Source organism: Mesocricetus auratus, unplaced genomic scaffold (assembly GCF_017639785.1).
Source record: "Mesocricetus auratus isolate SY011 unplaced genomic scaffold, BCM_Maur_2.0 Super-Scaffold_100010, whole genome shotgun sequence".
Lineage (NCBI taxonomy): Eukaryota > Metazoa > Chordata > Mammalia > Rodentia > Cricetidae > Mesocricetus > Mesocricetus auratus.
Genome location: NW_024429194.1, coordinates 16,998,605 through 17,017,999, shown reverse-complemented (window position 1 = coordinate 17,017,999; position 19,395 = coordinate 16,998,605). Strand labels below are relative to the sequence as shown.

At 51.7% G+C, this 19,395-nt stretch overlaps 1 protein-coding gene across 1 annotated transcript in view; it reads left to right on the top strand.

Moving 5' to 3' along the window:
- Sned1 (sushi, nidogen and EGF like domains 1) overlaps positions 1 to 19,395 on the top strand; it is a 56,564-nt gene that overhangs the window by 23,331 nt on the left and 13,838 nt on the right. The window contains 19 exon segments of the mRNA XM_005077204.4: positions 56 to 169; positions 3,244 to 3,357; positions 3,482 to 3,595; positions 6,362 to 6,487; positions 6,730 to 6,834; positions 6,957 to 7,070; positions 7,586 to 7,702; positions 8,889 to 9,005; positions 9,208 to 9,324; positions 9,500 to 9,613; positions 10,208 to 10,381; positions 14,575 to 14,688; positions 15,308 to 15,421; positions 15,725 to 15,838; positions 16,387 to 16,500; positions 16,815 to 17,111; positions 17,335 to 17,518; positions 18,069 to 18,181; positions 18,806 to 19,087. Of these exon segments, the coding sequence (XP_005077261.1) occupies positions 56 to 169; positions 3,244 to 3,357; positions 3,482 to 3,595; positions 6,362 to 6,487; positions 6,730 to 6,834; positions 6,957 to 7,070; positions 7,586 to 7,702; positions 8,889 to 9,005; positions 9,208 to 9,324; positions 9,500 to 9,613; positions 10,208 to 10,381; positions 14,575 to 14,688; positions 15,308 to 15,421; positions 15,725 to 15,838; positions 16,387 to 16,500; positions 16,815 to 17,111; positions 17,335 to 17,518; positions 18,069 to 18,181; positions 18,806 to 19,087 (2,658 nt within the window).

Here is a 19,395-nt window from a genome sequence, read left to right as displayed (position 1 = left end):
TGGCAATCCCTCCACAGTTTCCTCTACTGAGGCCCCAGCCTGCCCCATGTTTCAGATGTGAACGAGTGTGCTTCCCACCCATGTCAAAATGGTGGGACCTGCGTCCAGGGTGTGAACAGCTTCAGCTGCCAGTGCCCGGCCGGCTTCAAAGGACTCACCTGTGAATCAGGTGAGAACCCACCAACCCTGCCAGCTGCAAGGCACAAGACACAGTGAGCCTGAGGACTGCAGCAGGCCTTGGCACCGATGTGGGCAGCCTAGAGAGTTCTGCCATGAGGGCATGAAGGAGCCCGAAGTCACAGGGAAGGGCTGTCTTACGGTGTGGGCAGGAGCCAATATGGGCGAGTGTAGCAGACACAGGCTTCCTGGTCCTGCCCTAGGTCAGGGATGAAGTTTTGAAATAGATGAGAGCCCGGGTCCTGCACTGGGCCAGGCTCAGAGACCGGAGTATTCTGGGGGTGAGATGTGGGGGATTTCCGGGTAAGGTGGGACAGCTTGGAGATGGGGAGGGGCGGGGTCCATGATCACAGCGCACCTGCTTTCTCCCACCCCATCCACTGGCCCCTGAACCAACCCTCCAAGGCTCTCACACTTTGGAAAGGCTCAGGACAGGGTCCTGCTGCTTGTCCACGCTGCTCCCAGACCGTCAGAGCCCTGTCTTCACAGTCCGGCTCTCCCCAATAGATTCAGCCTCCATTTTCTACCAACCCAGGGCCACCCTCCTTGCCCTGCACTGTCCCTGAAAGCAGCCCCCTCTGTTCTAGCCTCCAGCCTCACCACCTGGTCTACTCCAAGGGCTAGCCCAAAGCAGTCCTTGAATCAAACACTGTGACCACCACACCCGACCCAGCTCAGCCACACAAGCACCCCACAGTGTCCTGAATAGTCTAGCCATCATTATAAAGCACTACTAGAGTGTTGCAATGAGGGTTCTTAAATCGTTTCTACTGTGACTCCCTTTTGCAGACCCAGGTATATAGGTACATAAAATCACTATATAAATCAAAGATTTACTGATGATAATAATGAAATTTATCTTAAAATTATCTGATATACATACAATTTTTTACCACTTATTAAAGATGAAATCAGCCAGGAGTGGTGGGTGAAAGCCTTTAAACCAAGCACTTAGGAGGCAGAGGCAGGTAGATCTTTATGTTTGAGGTTAGCCTGGTCTACATAGTGAGTTCCAGGTCAGCCAAGGCTACATGGCAAGACTATTCCTCAAAAAAAAAGGGGGGGGGGAGGAAAAAAAGTTAAAGCAAATTTACATACTAACAAGGTACATGTGCTCATTTATTTTTACATAAAGAATTAAATTGTGGCTAAGCATTTGATACTGTAGGATCCAGGGCATCTTCAACACTTCAGAGTTAGTGAACATTTTGATCTTATAGTCAGCAAAGATAATACTGTTTCACATAAATGCATAGTGCAAAATGGCAGATTTATGTATAATGCCATCAGAAACTGCCAAAAACAGTCCTGATCCCAAATCAAAATTCATCGAGTTTGGGAGATGTCTCAGCAAAACGCTTGCCACTCAAACATAGAAACCTGAAATTGATTTCCGGAACACATCTACAAAATCCAGGTATGATGGGAAATTGTAATCACCCAAGGACAAATAAGAAGCTCCCTAGGCTCACTGGCCAACCACCCTACCCTAAGTTGGAAACTTCCAGACTTGTCTCAAAAAAACAAGACAAACAGGACCTTAAGAAGGCACCAGAGATTAACCACCACTCACATGCAAGTGCACACACTCAGCCAGGCATGGTGGCACACGCCTTTAATCCCAACAGGCAAATCTTTGTGGGTTCAAGGCTAGCATGCTCTACATAGTGAGTTCCAGGTCACCCAGGGCTCTGTAGACAGACCCTGACTTTAAACACACACACACACACACACAAAGTCAAGTTCTCTCTAAGATCATACAATTCAAGACAATACTAATTTGATACTTCCATGCTGAGGAAGGATCGTGTGAAAACCTTTGCTTCCATAGGACATGATTGTATTAGAGCGATAAGAAAACTGTGATTGATGAGGTCTTTGAGGTAGTGTTCACTGGTCTTGCCCGACATGCTGGCGTGTGCAGAGCAAAGTGTGCATGCTTTGATCAGAACCACAGCAGCAGCGACACTGAGAGTCAACACAATGCACACTGCCAAAACCGCCTCAGGTTCATTATGCATTCCATTCTGAGTCTTCAGTGATGCACTCACAAGTATTTTACTGCTGCAAATTTTTCACAATATCTGATTTCAGTTAACGCAGCCACATATGGGATTTGCAATTCACAGTTTGAGAAGCTAGGATTTAGATCAAGTGTGTTCAAATAGTTTCCATCTCAATACCTCAGTCTACAAAAACAATCCTATCAAGATTTATGGTTACAAGAAGCTAAGTGTTTAATTTCAGTGTACATACACATGTTTTTACTTGAGAAAACTGTAGTTGAATGACGGTTAAGAGGATTGTACAAGAAGAAAAACATTTGTGAAAGAGATGAAAAGGAACTGTAGACCAGGCTAGTCTCAAACTCACAGAGATCCCTCTACCTCTGCCTCCCCAGTGCTGGATTAAAGGCGTGCACCACCACCCAGCTGGAAATGTGATTTTTAAGTGCATATGAACATAGGATTTCTATTTGGTAAGAGGGGTTTGCAGTGAACCTTCAGCTGTCCAGTGTAGACAAGGCCACATTGTTCCAGCCCAAACCAGAACCTGGATGGTTGGAACACATTCCAGGCTAAAGAGCTTTTTCTCAAGCAGAGGCTAGGCCCTCCTTGCCCTCCCTGCACCAGCAGAGCTAAGTGTGGGAGCTAGTGTGGATACTCAGCTGGCCTACTGCTCTGTCCACCTGCCAAAGCCCAGAGAGGATTCAGCCTCTGAGGTCTGAGTGTGGCTTCTTAGCCACTGAGACAGATTGGAAGCCCCAGGTTCCAGAAGCCTCTTTGGACTTATGGCAGCAGCTGGTTCTATTCTCCCTGACATCCTATCCAGCACACATGCCCTTCCTCCATCCCAGGCTTGCTGGACTAGAACCAATTCATACAGAGCTTTGGGTACCCTTGGGACTGCCCTAGCCAGGCCTCCTCCCAGCTTGTCACCCTCCAGAGACAACCAGGATACCCTCTCATTGAGCCTAGATCCGTCATTCCTGTCCTTGGGGTCTTCTGCCCATCAGCCCACTGCAGCCGGGACTCCAACATCCTGTCTACTCCTCCTTACTTGTAGCCCAGTCTCCATGTGACAACAAAGTGTGTCAAAATGGCGGCCAGTGCCAGGCAGAGAGCAGCTCTGCGGCTTGTGTGTGCCAGGCTGGGTACACTGGGGCCACCTGTGAGACAGGTGAGTGACCTACACACAGGGGGGGAGTTATGGGTGACAGGGAGTGCTTGGGAGGGCTTCCCTCTGGCTAGGTTCAGGATGGTCACAGTCTGGCATAAGCTAACCCCCCATCTGCTGCCCCCAGATGTGGATGAGTGCAGCCCTGACCCATGCCTGAATGGAGGATCCTGTGTTGACCTGGTTGGAAACTACAGCTGTATTTGTGTGGAGCCCTTCGAGGGACCTCGGTGTGAGACAGGTAGCAGCCTCTACAATGACTGTAACTTGTGCAGTGGCTATCACTAGGCACTGCTCTTTCCTGCCCCCCCCTTCTTCTCACTTCCCAACCCTCCCATGAGCCACCAACTGGAGAGAATGGGAAACAACTAGGCTGGGTGGGCCTTGGGGCATTGGTTTCCATCTATAAGGTCAGGGACAAGTGACAACATTCCCAAGTCTGCCTGTTCAACCCAGAGGATTCTACACCTTTTAGCAACTTCCCTTTCCTGGCACACGGGAGAGAGCTGTGGGGAGCAGAGAGAAAACTGGCCTTTGCCACATGGGACCGAATACTCTCTTCTCTTCCTTACCTCATGTTTTACATGTTGGCTGTGCCTTGGTAGATCAATGGCAAAGCCAACTAGAGATTACAAAGCATGGTGTAAAAACAAGATTAAAAGTCTGCAGTGTCTAGCCCCTCAAAGCCTGACCAAGTTTGGGGTTCACGGTGCACCCACAGGGAAGTCCCCGGTGGATGAACAGGGCAGGCCCTGGGGAAGAGCTGAGAGCAGAAAGCGGGCGTGGTGCCCTCACTTGCTGACTGTACTCAGATCCCCATTGTGTGCTTCAGTAACTGCCTTGTCTGAGTAGTTGTGGAAAGATCAGCATGTTTCACTAAACCTGTATCAGAAAGCAGATAAGTGGGTTCAATTCCTTGTAAAGAAATCTTGTTTTCTGCCAAAAAACAATGCTGGCGCAGGAGGATTAATTGAACCCAAGAGTTAAAATGCCAGTCAGAGCAACATAATGATATTCGGTTGTTGTTTTGTTTTTAAAGGTGTGGTAGGTGGGGAAAAAATAAAAGTAACAGAATGGAGACTTCTATCTACTAGTAGTGTAAGCTCACTAAACTTGTAAATATAAACAGTGGGTCTAAACACAAGAACTTGGTCAGAATTAGATATTTTAAAAAACAGATTATGTAGTCTTCAGCTAGTTAACCGCCCTAGAAATTCCCCTTTTACAATTAACAGTTAAAAACTCAGACAAAAATCTATAAAAATTCCTGTCTTCAGCCATTAGACCATACAGCATAGAGCTATCATCCCGAGAGAAGGGTCCAGAACAAGCCCTATCCTTGCCCCCCCAGATCTTGTTTTGTATCCCAGGCCATCGTGAAGGTCCAAGTGACTAGTTCCTCTGAATTGAGGAGAAAAGTCTAGTGCAACCGCAGCTAAAATACAGAGGTGGGAAAGCAGAACGCTGGAGGCACTGGTGGAGGGAAGGACCTGGCGGCAGGAGGCCCCTCCGCCCTGACTTGGTGGATCTGGGTCATAGAATCTGCTAGGCTGGGAAAGACCCACTGGAAGTGAGGAAGTCCAGCAGCTCCTCGGCTCAAACAGGACTGGGGAGAAATCCAAGGAGCTATGGAGATCAGAGAGACCACACCCTGGGCAGGGCTGAGCAGAGTCCTCCCTTAGCAAGAGCTACTTTGGGAGAAGAAGAAGTTACTAGAGGACTATACTGGTTGTGTCTGCCCCCCCCCCCAAGCCTCAGAAGGAAATGTGAAAGGAACAGCAGACCCCACGTCTTTGCCAGGTGCAGAATAGAATCCTACAGGCTTACCACAGCATAACAGGAATCCGACAGAAACCAACACCCAGAATTACCTGGTTGAAGTCATCAGGCATGAATTCAAAGAAGTAAAATATAACCAACAGGCAGGTGAAAGAATTACCAGATACAAATAATCAACTAACAAAAATAGGCTGCATATCCTCAAGATTGTTAAGGATCGGAAAACATAACGAGAAAGGAAGATTTTTTCATTGTTTTATTTCATTTTACATTCCAACCACAGTTCTCCCTCCCACCCCTCCTCTCATCCCCCTCTCCTCTCCACTAGCCCACCCCCAGTCCACTCTTCCTCATAGGTAAGGGCGCCCATGAGGAGTCAACATAGTCTAATATGATATGTTGGGGCAGGGCCCGGCCCCTCTCCCATGCATTAAGGCTGAGCAGCATGGCATCCCACTATAGGGAATGGGGCTCCAAAAAAGCTAGCTCATGTACTGATATTATATCACACTCCAACTGCCACTGAGCATGGCATCTCACCCTAAGGAATGGGCTCCAACAAGGTGGCTCATGTTCCAAGTTTGTCTTGTGGTCCTACTGCCAGGGAACCCTCTGATAGTCCAAGCTTCACAACTGTCTCCCACATATGGAGGACCTAGTTTGGTTCCCTGGAGTCTCCACAGCTGTCGGTCTGGAGCTCATGTGTTTCCACGAGCTTGGTTCAGCTGTCTGCAGGTTTGTCCATCATGATCTTGACCTCCCTTGCTCATATATTCCCTCCTCCCTCTCTTTGACTGGATTCCCAGAGCTCGGCCTGGTTCTTAGTCATGGACTTGAGTTTTGCAGAGCACATGTTTTTTTTTTCCCTGAGTACTCATGACGTGTCATTTTGTGAGCCATAAAATAAGACCCAGTGAGTTAAAACCACGACAGTTAAAACTAATAATCATTGGAAAAATCTTACCCACTTACCAACAGGAACATCTGATCAATGATGTATGGGAGCCCTGAGTGGTCTTTCAGTGCTGATCTTTGTGTCCCAAGAGAGGAGTCTGGGTCAGACTGGCTCCCAGAAGATAAGCGACTGACATGAATCCCCGTTGGCACTAAGAACAGCTGTGGGAATTCACGAGGGGGCCAACTTCTCCTCCATAGCCAGCAGTCTGCTCTTGCCCCAGAATTCTCATTGCTCTCAAGCGGCTGCTACTAACTGCTGTCTTTCTTGCAGGAAACCTCCCGGTGCCTTCCCCCTGCCTCTCCAACCCCTGCCAGAACGGGGGCACCTGTGTAGATGCGGATCAGGGATATGTGTGTGAATGCCCTGAAGGCTTCATGGGCTTGGACTGCAGAGAGAGTACGTAGGGGCTGCTGGGACCATGTCCCAGGGCTGGGGCTGGGGAAGGGATGTGGGTTGCCTATAGCAGCAGAGTTGGGGAGGTTCTCCCCTGGATTATACATGCAGAAAACTCCACAAGGAAACAATAATGTGTGAGTGTGTGTATGTGCTCAGGAGTTTTGTGGGAGGGTGACCAGGATTGGCCAGGGTCGAGAGAGAAGAGCTTTCGCCCATGGAAGCTTCTCCCCATCCCCACACAGGAATCCCTAATGTCTGTGAGTGCCGGAACGGAGGCAGATGCCTGGGGACCAACGCCACCCTCTGCCAGTGTCCTCCGGGCTTCTTTGGGCTCCTTTGTGAATTTGGTAGGTTTCCTGCCTGGTCCCTGGATAGCATTAGCAAGGTCACTGGATCTTGGGGGCGGGTACCTTTGTAAAGACGGTCCCTGGAAAGGTGAATGGGCACTAAAGAGCCTCTTCCTTCACAGAAGTCACAGCCACACCCTGCAACATGAACACGCAGTGTCCAGACGGAGGTTATTGCATGGAGTACGGTGGGAGCTACCTATGCGTTTGCCACACAGACCACAACATCAGCCACTGTGAGTGGCTAGGGACAGGCCACCTGGTCTAGCAGGAAAAGGTGCAGGTGATGCCGCAGAGCCAGGGTTAATGGAAGAGCCTGCAGGTGCAGGGCGGGGGTGGGGGGGGGGCGACGGACGACTCCCAAAAAGCTTCACTTGCCGTATTTGCAGGGGTCACCCTCACTCCCTGAGGGAAAACGTTTTGACAGAGACACAGTATAGCACAAGCTATCTCCCCTCAGGCCATAACGCATACACAATTTCGTGTGAGTGGTGCATTTACTACCTTTAGTGTAAAGGCACTGATCAGTTAAGTGGTGTGTAATTAAACCGGTGATGATCTGGCCGTGCCACAGGTCAAAGTTACCTTGTTAGAGAGAAGGCTTGAAAGTTGCTAAAATCCAAGAGTAGGAGAAATCCGGGGGGGAGTGGGGGAGGTGAGGCTTTAGGACCAAGGTGAGCATCCCAGATGGGATGACAAGGTGACCCTGGCAGGCACGTGCTCCAGGACAGCATTTTCCCTCTTTCCCCAGCTCTGCCATCACCCTGCGACTCCGACCCTTGCTTTAATGGAGGCTCCTGTGATGCCCACGACGACTCCTACACGTGCGAGTGCCCACGCGGATTCCACGGCAAGCACTGCGAGAAAGGTGATGCTGGACGGGCTGGGAAGCCGGGCGAGGATGGGGCGGGCTGTGCTCTGCAGCAGAGCAGGGGGCGGGGCGGCGTGGGGAGGGGGCGGGGCGCACGCCTTCCTTCCCACTCTCCGCCGTCAGCACCACGGAGAGCTCCCAGCTCGCAAGCCCACAGCTGTTTGCTCTTCTCTCTGTATCAGAAACTCTCTCCTGAGCTTCCCTTAGGCTCTCTGCTCCACACATCCAGGGCAGCTTGTATCTCGCTGTTTTTGACAGTTATTTTCGTCACAGAACTTTGTCACTGGTCTGCATGCCTCAAGAGGCTTCATTTTTCCCCTCAGTATTTTTCCAAATAGATTTTAGAATGATTGTATTGAACTCAATTTTTTTCCATTCCGATTTGGTTTAACACAGAGAATGCAGACATCGTACATTTAGCTACTTAGAATTTACGTATTCTTCCATAATGCATTGCAGGTGTTGCCATCTCAACCAGTGCCACCCAGGGTTAACCCTTTCGTGCAATAACATACGGCGACACACACTCACACACCAAGCATCCCAGGCATCCCCTTGACCGAAGGCCTTTGCAACCTGACTTGGGGCTCTGTCGTCCCACAGCCTGGCTGTTCAGGGGAGCCAAGACCACGGTGGACTTATGAGGTCCCCATATCACCTCTCCTGCTGTGTAGCGCATACCCCAGGGCAGGCTTCTGACAGAGGTGGGAGAGCTTCACAGCTTCCTCTGTCCCTTCTGCATGGCTGTCCCTGAAGCCCCATACAGAGCCCTTCCAGAATCTGCTCTGTGGCATAGGAATGATGAGACACTGGGCCCTGTAAGCCTGGCCTGGAGAGGGTGTGGTCTTTGGAAAGGATATCCTGTAGAGCTGTGAATTCTGTGGCTGGGAGGTCCAGATTCTGGAAGGGCCCTGTATGTGTCTGCTGTGACTCGGGGTTCAATTCTCCAGCAAGGAGAGAACCAGCAGGTTCAGGGCCTATAGCCTGTGAGCCCCACTCACCTTTTGTTTAGGCCTGGCTGATCCTGCTACATTGGGCCTTGGGACACAGCTGGGAAGCAGTTCTGACTCAGGCCTGTCCAGTGCCTACCGAAGGCCTGAAAAGGCAAGAGCATGGTAACAAGGATTCTGCACAACCAGGAGAGCGACGCATCCTCACCATCTCTCTCTGCCTCTGCACACAGCCCGGCCTCACCTCTGCAGCTCAGGTCCCTGCCGGAACGGGGGCACATGCAAAGAGACGGACAATGAGTACCACTGCACCTGCCCTTATCGCTTCACCGGGAGACACTGTGAGATTGGTGCGGGCCCGGGCAGGGGTGGGTGGTGATGGGCATGCTCTGAGCTAGGGCTAAGCCAGCAGAATCCAGATGGCCAACCCCTGGCCACCAGGCATTTGCTTCTCAGGAACATGCTCACCAAGGCCTTGTTTCTGGGGTGGTAGGGGCATGGAGAGGTTGGCATCCATGATACTGGAGTCTGATGGGTATCTTCTGCTTCCAGGAAAGCCAGACTCCTGTGCCTCTGGTCCCTGTCACAACGGTGGCACTTGCTTTCACTATATTGGCAAATACAAGTGTGACTGCCCTCCAGGCTTCTCTGGGCGTCACTGCGAGATAGGTACGGTGGGGGTAACCAGGGATACTCCCCTGAGCACATGTGCAAACTGGATCACGGGGACAGAGCTGGGCTGGGAGGGGTGGGAAGTGGGCAGGGTGCAGGAGGCAGGTGTCTCCATATAACACAGAGGCCCTCCAGAGAAACAGGGTGACAGGGGTCTCCTGTGTCCTTGCAGCTCCCTCCCCCTGCTTCCGGAGCCCATGTATGAATGGGGGTACCTGTGAGGATCGAGGAGCAGATTTCTTCTGCCACTGCCAGCCAGGGTACACAGGACACCGGTGTCAGGCAGGTGAGAGCCGGGTGGGTGGGCTGGGAGCACAGCGTCTTTTCCAGACCCCCTAAGAGGTGGGCAGGGTCAGGATGGTGCCCTACTTTTCTGCTGCTGTGACAAAGTGCCACCATGACCAAGGCGGCTTGCAGAAGAGTTTATTGGGGACTTACAGTTCAGAGGGTGAGCCCATGACCATCATGGTAGGGGCATGGCAGCAGGCAGGCATGGAGCCGGAGCAGCAGCTGAGAGTGTACGTCCTGATATACAAACGTGAGTCAGAGAGCGAGGGCTAACTGGGAATGGCATTGGCTTTTGAAACCTCAAAGCCTGCCTCCAGTGATACAAACTCTGTCAAAGCCACACCTTCTAATCCTTCCCAAAAGTCCCACCAACTGGAGACCAAGAATTGAAATAGGAGCCTACAGGGGCCGTTCTCATTCAAATCACTGTGTGAAAGGGAAAATCGGTTTCTGAGGTGCCAGTTTCCAGAAGTCAAACCCTGTCCCCTTGAGCAGGTGGTGTAGAAGCCAGGCCTCCCTGGTCACATGGGGAAAGAGAGATTGGGCTGAGTGGGCGAGCTGACACTCGGGGAATGCTGGTGTTCTCTTGCAGAGGTGGACTGCGGTCGCCCTGAGGAGGTGAAGCATGCTACCATGCGCTTCAATGGAACTCACGTGGGCTCGGTGGCCCTGTACGCGTGTGACCGCGGCTTCAGCCTGAGTGCCCTCGGCCATATGCGTATCTGCCAGCCACAAGGTGTCTGGAGCCAGCCTCCCCAGTGCACTGGTGATTCTGTGGGCCCTCAGGGACGGGTGGGCAGGGCCAACATCTGTCTCTCGCAGCCATATGAAGTTACACAGAGCCTGCACAGGAGTCCTTCTCCTATCTCCTCTGTGTAAATGGAGGTTGTGCATCCTGTGGTGACAGGATGATTGCTATCAGCTTTCTTCTGGGCTATTTTATTTAGGACTTCCTTGTCCACTGAGCAACCCAGAGCAGATTAGACCCACACTGTAGATGAAGCAGCTGAGGTCAAGACTTAACCCTAGGGCAGGAGCCTAAGGCAGCAGAAAGACTTCAGTTCAGGGCTCCACCCAGACCTGTGGAATCTAGCTGCATCTAAACAAAATCCTAGCCCCCACGTATGCATATGCACTGGAGGAGTGCTGTCCCAGATAGCATCCTCTCCAGGGCCCCAGCCATGGCTCTGTCCCGGAGACAGGGTCATTCTGACTGAAACCCTAGAGCCGTGAAGTTTTCACCATGGCAGCGAGTTCATAGCGTCCAGCCTGAGCATGCCGCTCCGCCATCAGGAGCTGTGATCATAGCACAGCTCCCATGAAACACACACATGGACAGCACCTACGACAACAGCCATTTCCCGATGCCTGCAGAAGCCCAGTCACAGTGTGGCCACCAAGATGAAGTGTTCTGAGGAGGGCCATCTTGGGCATCCATCATCTACTCCTGCCCTCCCGAGCCCCATGCTGCTCAGGAGAGTGCATCTCTCCGTTCCACCTCTCCTCAGCGTGTTGCCCCGCATGGTGCCCTGAAGAGGAGGGCCTCCAGCAAGGAAGGAAGATCCTGAGAAGCACGTCTCCAAAAGCAGTGATGGGTGTGCATATCACAGCTACCACTGGAGACAGATACAGAAGATGGCCAAACATCACAAGAGGATACCCGTCTGCTACGCACATTTTTATGTTGCACCAGATGTAGTGACGGTATGCAAAGTTCATATGGCATTGGTCGTGTGCAAAGGGATCAGTAAACCATGCTGTAAAAGCAAGTAGAAAGATAAGACTTTAAACAACCACAGTTGAAATAACCGGCATAATTTCTAAGTGGATGCTGACGAAGAATAAGTCGGTGATTGAAAGACGGTTAGGGGAACTTCTCCAGAAAGAGGAGGAACAGGTTGTACCCAAAACAGAGTGCAGAGCCTGACCCAGTAACATCAGAGTCGGGCAGCTCGGCCAGGCTCAGGGCAGAGAACAGACAACAGGGAAGAAATATCCCACTTTGGTCTGAACTGTGTTTGTTTACACTCTGCCTGAGGAACCAGAAATCACAACAGATAATCTAGAAATATTGAAACAGGTCTACAGATGTCCCAGATATTGGAAATCACATGTAAGGATTTCTAAAATGCCACTATAAAAAAAATTCCAAAAAAAGAAAAGAAAATCCAAATGAATGAGATAATAAAGAAATTTAAATGGCAAAATAGAGAATCTAGGCTGAAAGTGCAACATTTATATAATTACTGGGATAGACTGAATTAAACCGGATTTCCAACAGAATGAACACAATAGGGGAAAATCATAGTATAACAAAATTAAGTAAACTGCAAATCAGGAAGAAAATAATTTTAAGTGAACCAAATATTGTGAAAAATTAATTTTTGAATGACAGAAACCAATTGTTGTGAATAGTATTACCTTAATTCCAAACTAGACAGGCATTATAAAATTTGAGATCATAAGCTAATATTCCTGAGGACACAGACAAAACCGCTTAATGAGATATTACTAAATCAGACCTGGTATCACATAAAAGAGCACTGTTGTCACCGTAAGTGGGATTTATCTCAGGAACACAGGCTGGCACTCATCTGAAAGCTAATCCCTATCCACAATAGCAGGAAGCCGGTGAACCTTGTGATTCCCATTCGCTTCGGAAAATCACTTAGCAGAACCTAACTCTTATAAAATAACTCCTCATCAACTAAAAACAGAAGGCATCGTTCCCAAGTCAGAGGAACTGAAAACTCCACAGCCAACAAAGGTAAAAGGGGGAAGACTGCCGGGCACTGGGAAAGTCACTGTAATGTGTGACTGTTTCCCCACATTGCCCAGGAGACACTGCAACAGAAGACATAGCCATCAGAAAGGGAGTGAAGATGTCAGCTGTGTGCACAGAAAACCCTAAGCAGATTCTGCATAAGAATCTGCTGACACAGCCCATGGGCAGATGAGATGACAGGAAATGAGGCAAACTGTAGAACAACTCAGATCCCACAGCCTCACCGGGAGCATTTAGAAAGCGCAGTAGAATGCATCAGAATCATAACTGCTGGATGTGTAAGAAGAATTGTGTAAAAGCTAAAATGAAAACCTGCAAAGAAAGCATATGGGAAAGTATTCCTGACAGCTAGAATAGCATGGATATGCATTTGAAAATATGACATTTGTTTCCAGTCGCCACTAACAATGATTGATTCCTGGGTGGACTAGAGACTTAAATGTTATTTTTGTGTGGGAAATAAAGGGACACATCTTTTTTACTTGAATGCAGAGAGATTCCTTATTCCACAAAAAGTACTAGGGAAGAAATAAATGGGCAAATTGGGCTATTTAAAAATTAGGAACTTAAAACTTTGAAGAAGAAAGTGGTATAAAATCTAGAAAATGTGTATGTGTGATTATAGATGGATCAATTAAGTGGGGGGGGGAGAGAGAGAGAGAGAGAGAGAGAGAGAGAGAGAGAGAGAGAGAGAACTTCAAGACTACTTGGAGAACACCAGTAAATCGATGTGTAAAGAACAAGCCCAATAGTGACATAGATAAAGTGCCCTTCATGGAAGAAGAGCTGTCTGAGGCCAACAAACATGGAAAAAACACGAAATGTGCATTTTACTGCACAGTAATCAGGGAAATGCAGATATGCAAATCAAACAGTTAGATGCATTTCAGAAGTCTGGAAGCCATGAGAACATAGACAACAAACTGTCTTATCAGTTAGTAGAGGGACTACACTTGATCTTAGCCCAAAGGCTGAGAAGCGGTTGCTAGAGGGACTGTAAATTGCCAGAACAATCCCATTCCCCGGTAAACCTAAGGAACTCACCTGTCTACACCAGGATATTTGGAGAGCCTCTACAGCAGCAGCTTTTGTAGTTACCAGAAAAAAGGGGGGGAACATCTAAAACCAACACGAGTGCTCACCAAACAAGAGAGGATGAAATATGGTATAAGCAACTATGGGGGCGTTACACAGCAGGGAAAGTGTTGAACCACGGGAACCCACAACAATACGGAGGTCTTCTGCTAATGAAATGTTCAGTGAGAAAGAGCATCTGTCACGGCACCCTGTCAGTAAGTCTCAGAAGCAACGAAAACAAAGCCATGTCTTGTTTAGGCAATTCAAAAGATTTTAAGAATTGATTTTAGGGCTGGGAATGGTAGTGCGTACCTTTAATCTCAATACTCCACAGACAGAGGCAGGAGGATCTCTATGAGTTCAAGGCTAGCCTAGGCTACAAAAAGAGTTATAGGCTAGCCATGGCTACAGAGCGAAATCCCATCTCCAAAAATAAACTTAAAGAAGAATGTTTACAGAGACAAAGAAATGGCAGATACAGGTGTCGGGTGACATACAGAGGGGAGGGACACTCTGGCTTCTGGACACTCAGTCATCACATTTAATTCTTTTTTAAAATGCCTTTTAGATTGTGTGTGTATTTTATGTTTTATGTGTATGAGTGTTTTGCCTGCATTTATGTATATACTGGATCCTCTGGTACTGGAGTTACAGAGCCACCGTGTGGGTGCTGGGAATGTCCGTAAGCACTGAGGCATCCCTCAGCCCCCACCATTTCCTTACTTAAGTGTGAAATTAGACTTTTCTCAAATTGAGCATTCAAATTCAGGAACACAACTTCTGGTTTAAAAGCAGCCCCAAACATGCTAATTTCACGGGTGTGCGCTATACACAGAAATAGCAAGGTCAGGCATCAGGCATTTCCCGCCAGACCTTGGAGGCTCTGGGTCTTCTGAGAGACTCTTGAGTGGTTCAGAAGCAACCGCAGTCATTTTGTAGATATGAGCCAGGCACGAGACCTCCATGATACCCCTGGTTTGGCTTCCGGGTATCACGGAGTATTGTAAACTTGTCGGGAGACCTAGGCACTACTTCATCTCCGTTTGCATCTAGATTAACAAGGGCCACCTTGCTTTGTTCTTGGTATCTCTCCTTAGAAGTGGATGAGTGCCAGTCTCAGCCATGCCTGCATGGAGGCTCCTGCCAAGACCTCACTGCTGGGTACCAGTGCCTCTGCAGCCCAGGGTACGAAGGAGTCCACTGTGAACGAGGTAAGACAGGTCTGCTCAGAGCACTGGGGCCCTCAGCACGGCCACCTTGTCCCAGCACTCCTGACCTGGACGAGCTCCCTCTAAATAACCATCCCATCCACTACATGCTCTCTTAGGGCCATTCTGATGGTCAGGATAGACTTTTAAAGTTGCCTGTCCCCTCCTGCCCTGATCAAACTGGGACCTGGGGTAAACTCAGGCCTGGGAGAAGGCAGAGAAGATGAGCAGGTCGCAGCTCTTGACACCTGGAGAGAGCGGAGGCCTGACCATATCAACAGGGTGACATCTGTATCCCCCATACCTGTTAAGCCCTGAAACAGACACCGGCTGCTGGAAGGGCGAAGTCCAGGAGCTGTTTCCAGCTGTGATGCTGGAGAGCGTTCAAGCGTGGAGTACAGACACAGCGACAGGGATGCCAGGGGTGCTTTGCTGGCAATGGGCAGCATACAAACCAAGGAGGGACAAGTGTAGGTGACTGAAGAAAGGCTGTAGTCCAAGGCTGAGACCCCAGGGATTGAGTGAGGCCTCGGGACCTTGCTGATCATCGGGGAGCAATCAGAACCCTGGTGGGCACGCAGGGAGCCCCGGCATGAGCCAGTACCGTGCCCTGTCTATGCAGAGACAGACGAGTGCGGAGCACAGCCCTGCAGGAATGGCGGCTCCTGCCGGGACCTCCCCGGGGCCTTCATCTGCCAGTGTCCTGATGGTTTCACTGGAGTCCACTGCGAAACAGGTAGGGCTCTTTCAGGTGGGTCCCACAGAACCAGGGCTGCTGGGACATGTGAGGGAAGCCAGGCGCCATCCTCTTGCTGGACAAGCCACCCAGGGAAAGAAAACTCCGAAGGCTCTGGTGGCCTGGAGGGAGGAAGGAAACTGGGCGGGAGGTCCCTCAGAGCCCCTCCTACCCACAGGTGTGCCATACCCCCCTCCTGGCCATTGCTCCTTGCCTCCCCCTATCCCTTCTTCCCGCTGTCCTCTCCTCCCTCCCCCAGAGTCCCTCCCTGCAGCTCGGGCCAACCCTTTGGGTGTTCTCCAGAGGTGGACGCCTGTGCCTCCAGCCCCTGCCAGCACGGAGGCCGGTGTGAGGACGGTGGTGGGGTCTACCTGTGCGTGTGTCCAGAGGGCTTCTTTGGCTACCACTGCGAGACAGGTAGGATCTCAGGCCTACCTGCTCACTGAAGGCCCTTCCCTGGCCCTCTGGTCTCCTTCGCCTTCCTCCACTTCAGGGAACGCATGCTCAGTCCATAGCTCTACGTCCACCTTAACTGGCTCTGCTGTCCTTGGACAGGCCAAGTTTGCGGCCCCAGAGCCCTGCACTCACCGTCCTTTCTGTGGAGAACCCTTTCCCCTATTAGCATATGGTCTGTCCCTCAACCAGGCCTTCCCTGGCACCGGCGCTGGCACCGAGAGCAGTTTATTCGTGCTCATTGCTCCCAGCGCCGGAGCATTCTCGTCACTATCTGGAATGGCCTCTGTGCCAGCCTGAGCCTGAGTCTCCCACCAACCTAGGGCCAAGCTTGTTTTGACCATGCAGTGCCTGGCAGGTAGCCCTTAGCTGTCTAAGCAAGACACAGGGGGCCATCAGATGCCATGGCACCATCCGTTCCTCCCCAGCCCATGCCACCCATGCAACAAGAGGCCTAGGTACAAAATATAAAAAAACAGTTCCCCTACTCACTGCTGTTCCCCCCCCCCCAGTGAGTGACCCCTGCTTCTCTAGCCCCTGTGGGGGCCGCGGCTACTGCTTGGCCAGCAACGGGTCCCACAGCTGTACCTGCAAGGCGGGCTACACGGGCAAGGACTGCACCAAAGGTGAGGGCCAGGAGCTCCGGGAAGGAGGATGGAGGAACAAGGGGGCCAGAAGGTAGGAGGGGCCGAGCGGGAAAGAAGGGCGTACAGCTGCTGACCTAGGTCCCTTCTTGAGAGCAGGGAGGAGGTGCCAAACACGTATGTGGAAATACACACCTCCAAGGGTCATGGCAGCCCAAATGAGAAGGCTCCCTGCCAGCAATGGCCTGGGTGGCCAGCCTCCCCCCCACTAGTCTAGGTGGCTTGACTGGGAGCTACCCTTTCATGCTCCAAACCTAACCCCTGTGTCTCCTTTGTGTCTGGTGACAACCCCGAAGAGCTCCTCCCACCAACAGCTCTCAGGGTAGAGAGGGTGGAGGAGAGTGGGGTCTCCATCTCCTGGAGCCCACCTGAGGGCGCCGCGGCCAGGCAGGTGCTAGACGGCTATGCGGTCACCTACGCCTCCTCGGACGGGTCTTCCCGGCGCACAGACTTCGTGGATCGCAGCCGCTCCTCTCACCAGCTGCGGGCCCTGGCAGCCGGCCGTGCCTACAACATCTCGGTTTTCTCAGTCAAGCGAAACACCAACAACAAAAACGACATCAGCAGGCCTGCGGCGCTGCTCACCCGCACCCGTGAGTTCCTGCAGGTGGCCTGGCCCCCCGCTGCCCAGGAGAGGAGCCTGTCCCCACCCGTGGTTCAGCAGGCATCTCTGTGTGGGGTTGGCCTTCCTCTAGGGAAGGGCACAGTAACCAGAAGGGTAGATCAGAGAAGGGACTGGGCAGCGAGGAGCAGGCCCCGGGCCGGGCAGCGAGGAGAAAAGGGGTGGCATCAACTGAGCATCCTGTTGCCCCGCAGGACCCCGGCCTATTGAAGACTTCGACGTCACCAACGTTTCAGCCACCGCCATCTCCGTGCGGTGGGCCCTCCACAGGATCCAGCACGCTACTGTCAGCCGGGTTCGGGTGTCCATCCTCCACCCCGAGGCCACTGTGGCCCAGTCCACTGACGTGGACAGAAGTGTGGACCGAGTCACATTCGGGTAAGAGGAGAGGCCCTGGGAACACAGCCCAGAGTGTTCTTTGTGTATCTGCACACTGACCATCCTTCACCTGAGTGGGGGCTGGGCCCTGAATGAGCCTGCCTCACTGGGGTCATGTGAGCTAGAAACAGTGGAGGGGGCAACACTGTGGCCTCCGTGTCCTCTGTGGTCAGAAGCAGCACGTGGGGACCCCTGACACTTGGAGTGAGGTTTCTTTCCGTCCTTCCAGCATCCATGCAGGTTGCTCTAAAATCCAGACTATGGCAAGGACATTACATGGGTCTACACAGAGACTGTCTCAGGTTGTCCCATTTCTGGACTTCCCATCTGGACATCTGTCCTCTGAGCACACTGTGGCTCTGTCCAGACCTTGTCTCTTCTCACTAGATAGTCGAGAAGCTTCCCAATCCTGGAGCACACAGTCCAAGGGCTCACCACTGACCTGCCCCTCATGGAGGTGGCCTGAACCAGGGGTACCCCTACTCCTAGTCATACAGAGCTAGCCACAGATCCCTAGATGTCCCTCTCCTCCTTGCCCCTCTCCTGGCAGGGACCTGCTGCCGGGAAGAAGATACGTTGTGCGGCTAACCACCCTCAGTGGGCCTGGAGGAACTGAACACCCTACCGAGAGCCTGGGCTCAGCACCACTGAGTGTGTGGACCCGTAAGTAGACAAACATACTCTCTTCCTGCAGCCCTCTCTCACACATGGCACCGCCCAGGCATCCTGTCCTTTCCAAATGTCCTTATACTGTAAACCCGGCCCTGAGATCTCTTCTTGAGGGAGAAGCCCTCTGTCAGAGACAGTGTCCAAGGTGGCCTCTGGCAGCTGAGTACACCAAGGCATCCTCCGTGTGTCCTGCCTGGAAGCCATCCGAGTCCAGAGCAAGCTGGGATGAGACCACCAAGGGCTCTGGGGGCCGTGCGATCAGCCCACTCCGGCTACTCTTCTTGGCATTGCATGTGTTCTTTCCGTGCCAAGGGTTGTGAGAAGGGAGTCCCCGAGCAGTGGGAGTTCGTGACACAAAGGTGACTAGTGGGGACAACTTGACGCCTCCCCCACGCAGGACTGCCCATCTGTGGCCCTCAGACACTTGAGGAGGCATGTGGGAGGTGTGACCTAACCTCTGTACACGACTTCTCCGTGCTCCCCCACGGTGACGATGTCAACCGTAACCAAGGCTGGTTTCAGAAGCAGCCCCTGGTCCCTCTCAGATCTTAGGCGACGCTTCACCAGGTGCCCTTTGACCTGACTTTCACTTCCTCTTCCTGTCCATTCCTCACTCAGGGCCTTTGCCTCCAGCAAACCTGACGGCCTCTCGAGTCACAGCCACCTCTGCCCACGTGGTCTGGGACACCCCCGCTCCGGGTATCTCCCTGGAGGCCTATGTCATCAATGTGACCACCAGCCAGAGCACCAAGAGCCGCTACATCCCCAATGGGAAGCTGGTGTCCTACACAGTGCGTGACCTGCTGCCGGCCCGGCGGTACCAGCTCGCGGTTACAGCTGTGCAGAGCACAGAGCAGGGCCAGCTGCACAGTGACCCCGCACACCTCTACATCATCACCTGTGAGTTCCAATCCGCAGCTGCTGCTTGCTGTCCTTGGGGTGTGGTATCCTTGCCCAGCAGAGGTGGGCAGCATAGACACAGGCCACTCCTGGGACTAGAGACACGGGCATCAGAAAGGGGTTTTTTACCTGTGGGTAAGGAAGGACCATTGACAGCACTGGCAATCTGGAAATGTGTATTTGTCAAGCCTCATCTTACACTGCTTCGCCAGTCTAACCCCAGGCAGGCTTGGCAGCCAGTGCAGGACCTCCTCCTGAAAGAGCTACCAAGCAGGCAGCAAGAAAGAGGCCCAGGCCTGACCCTCAAG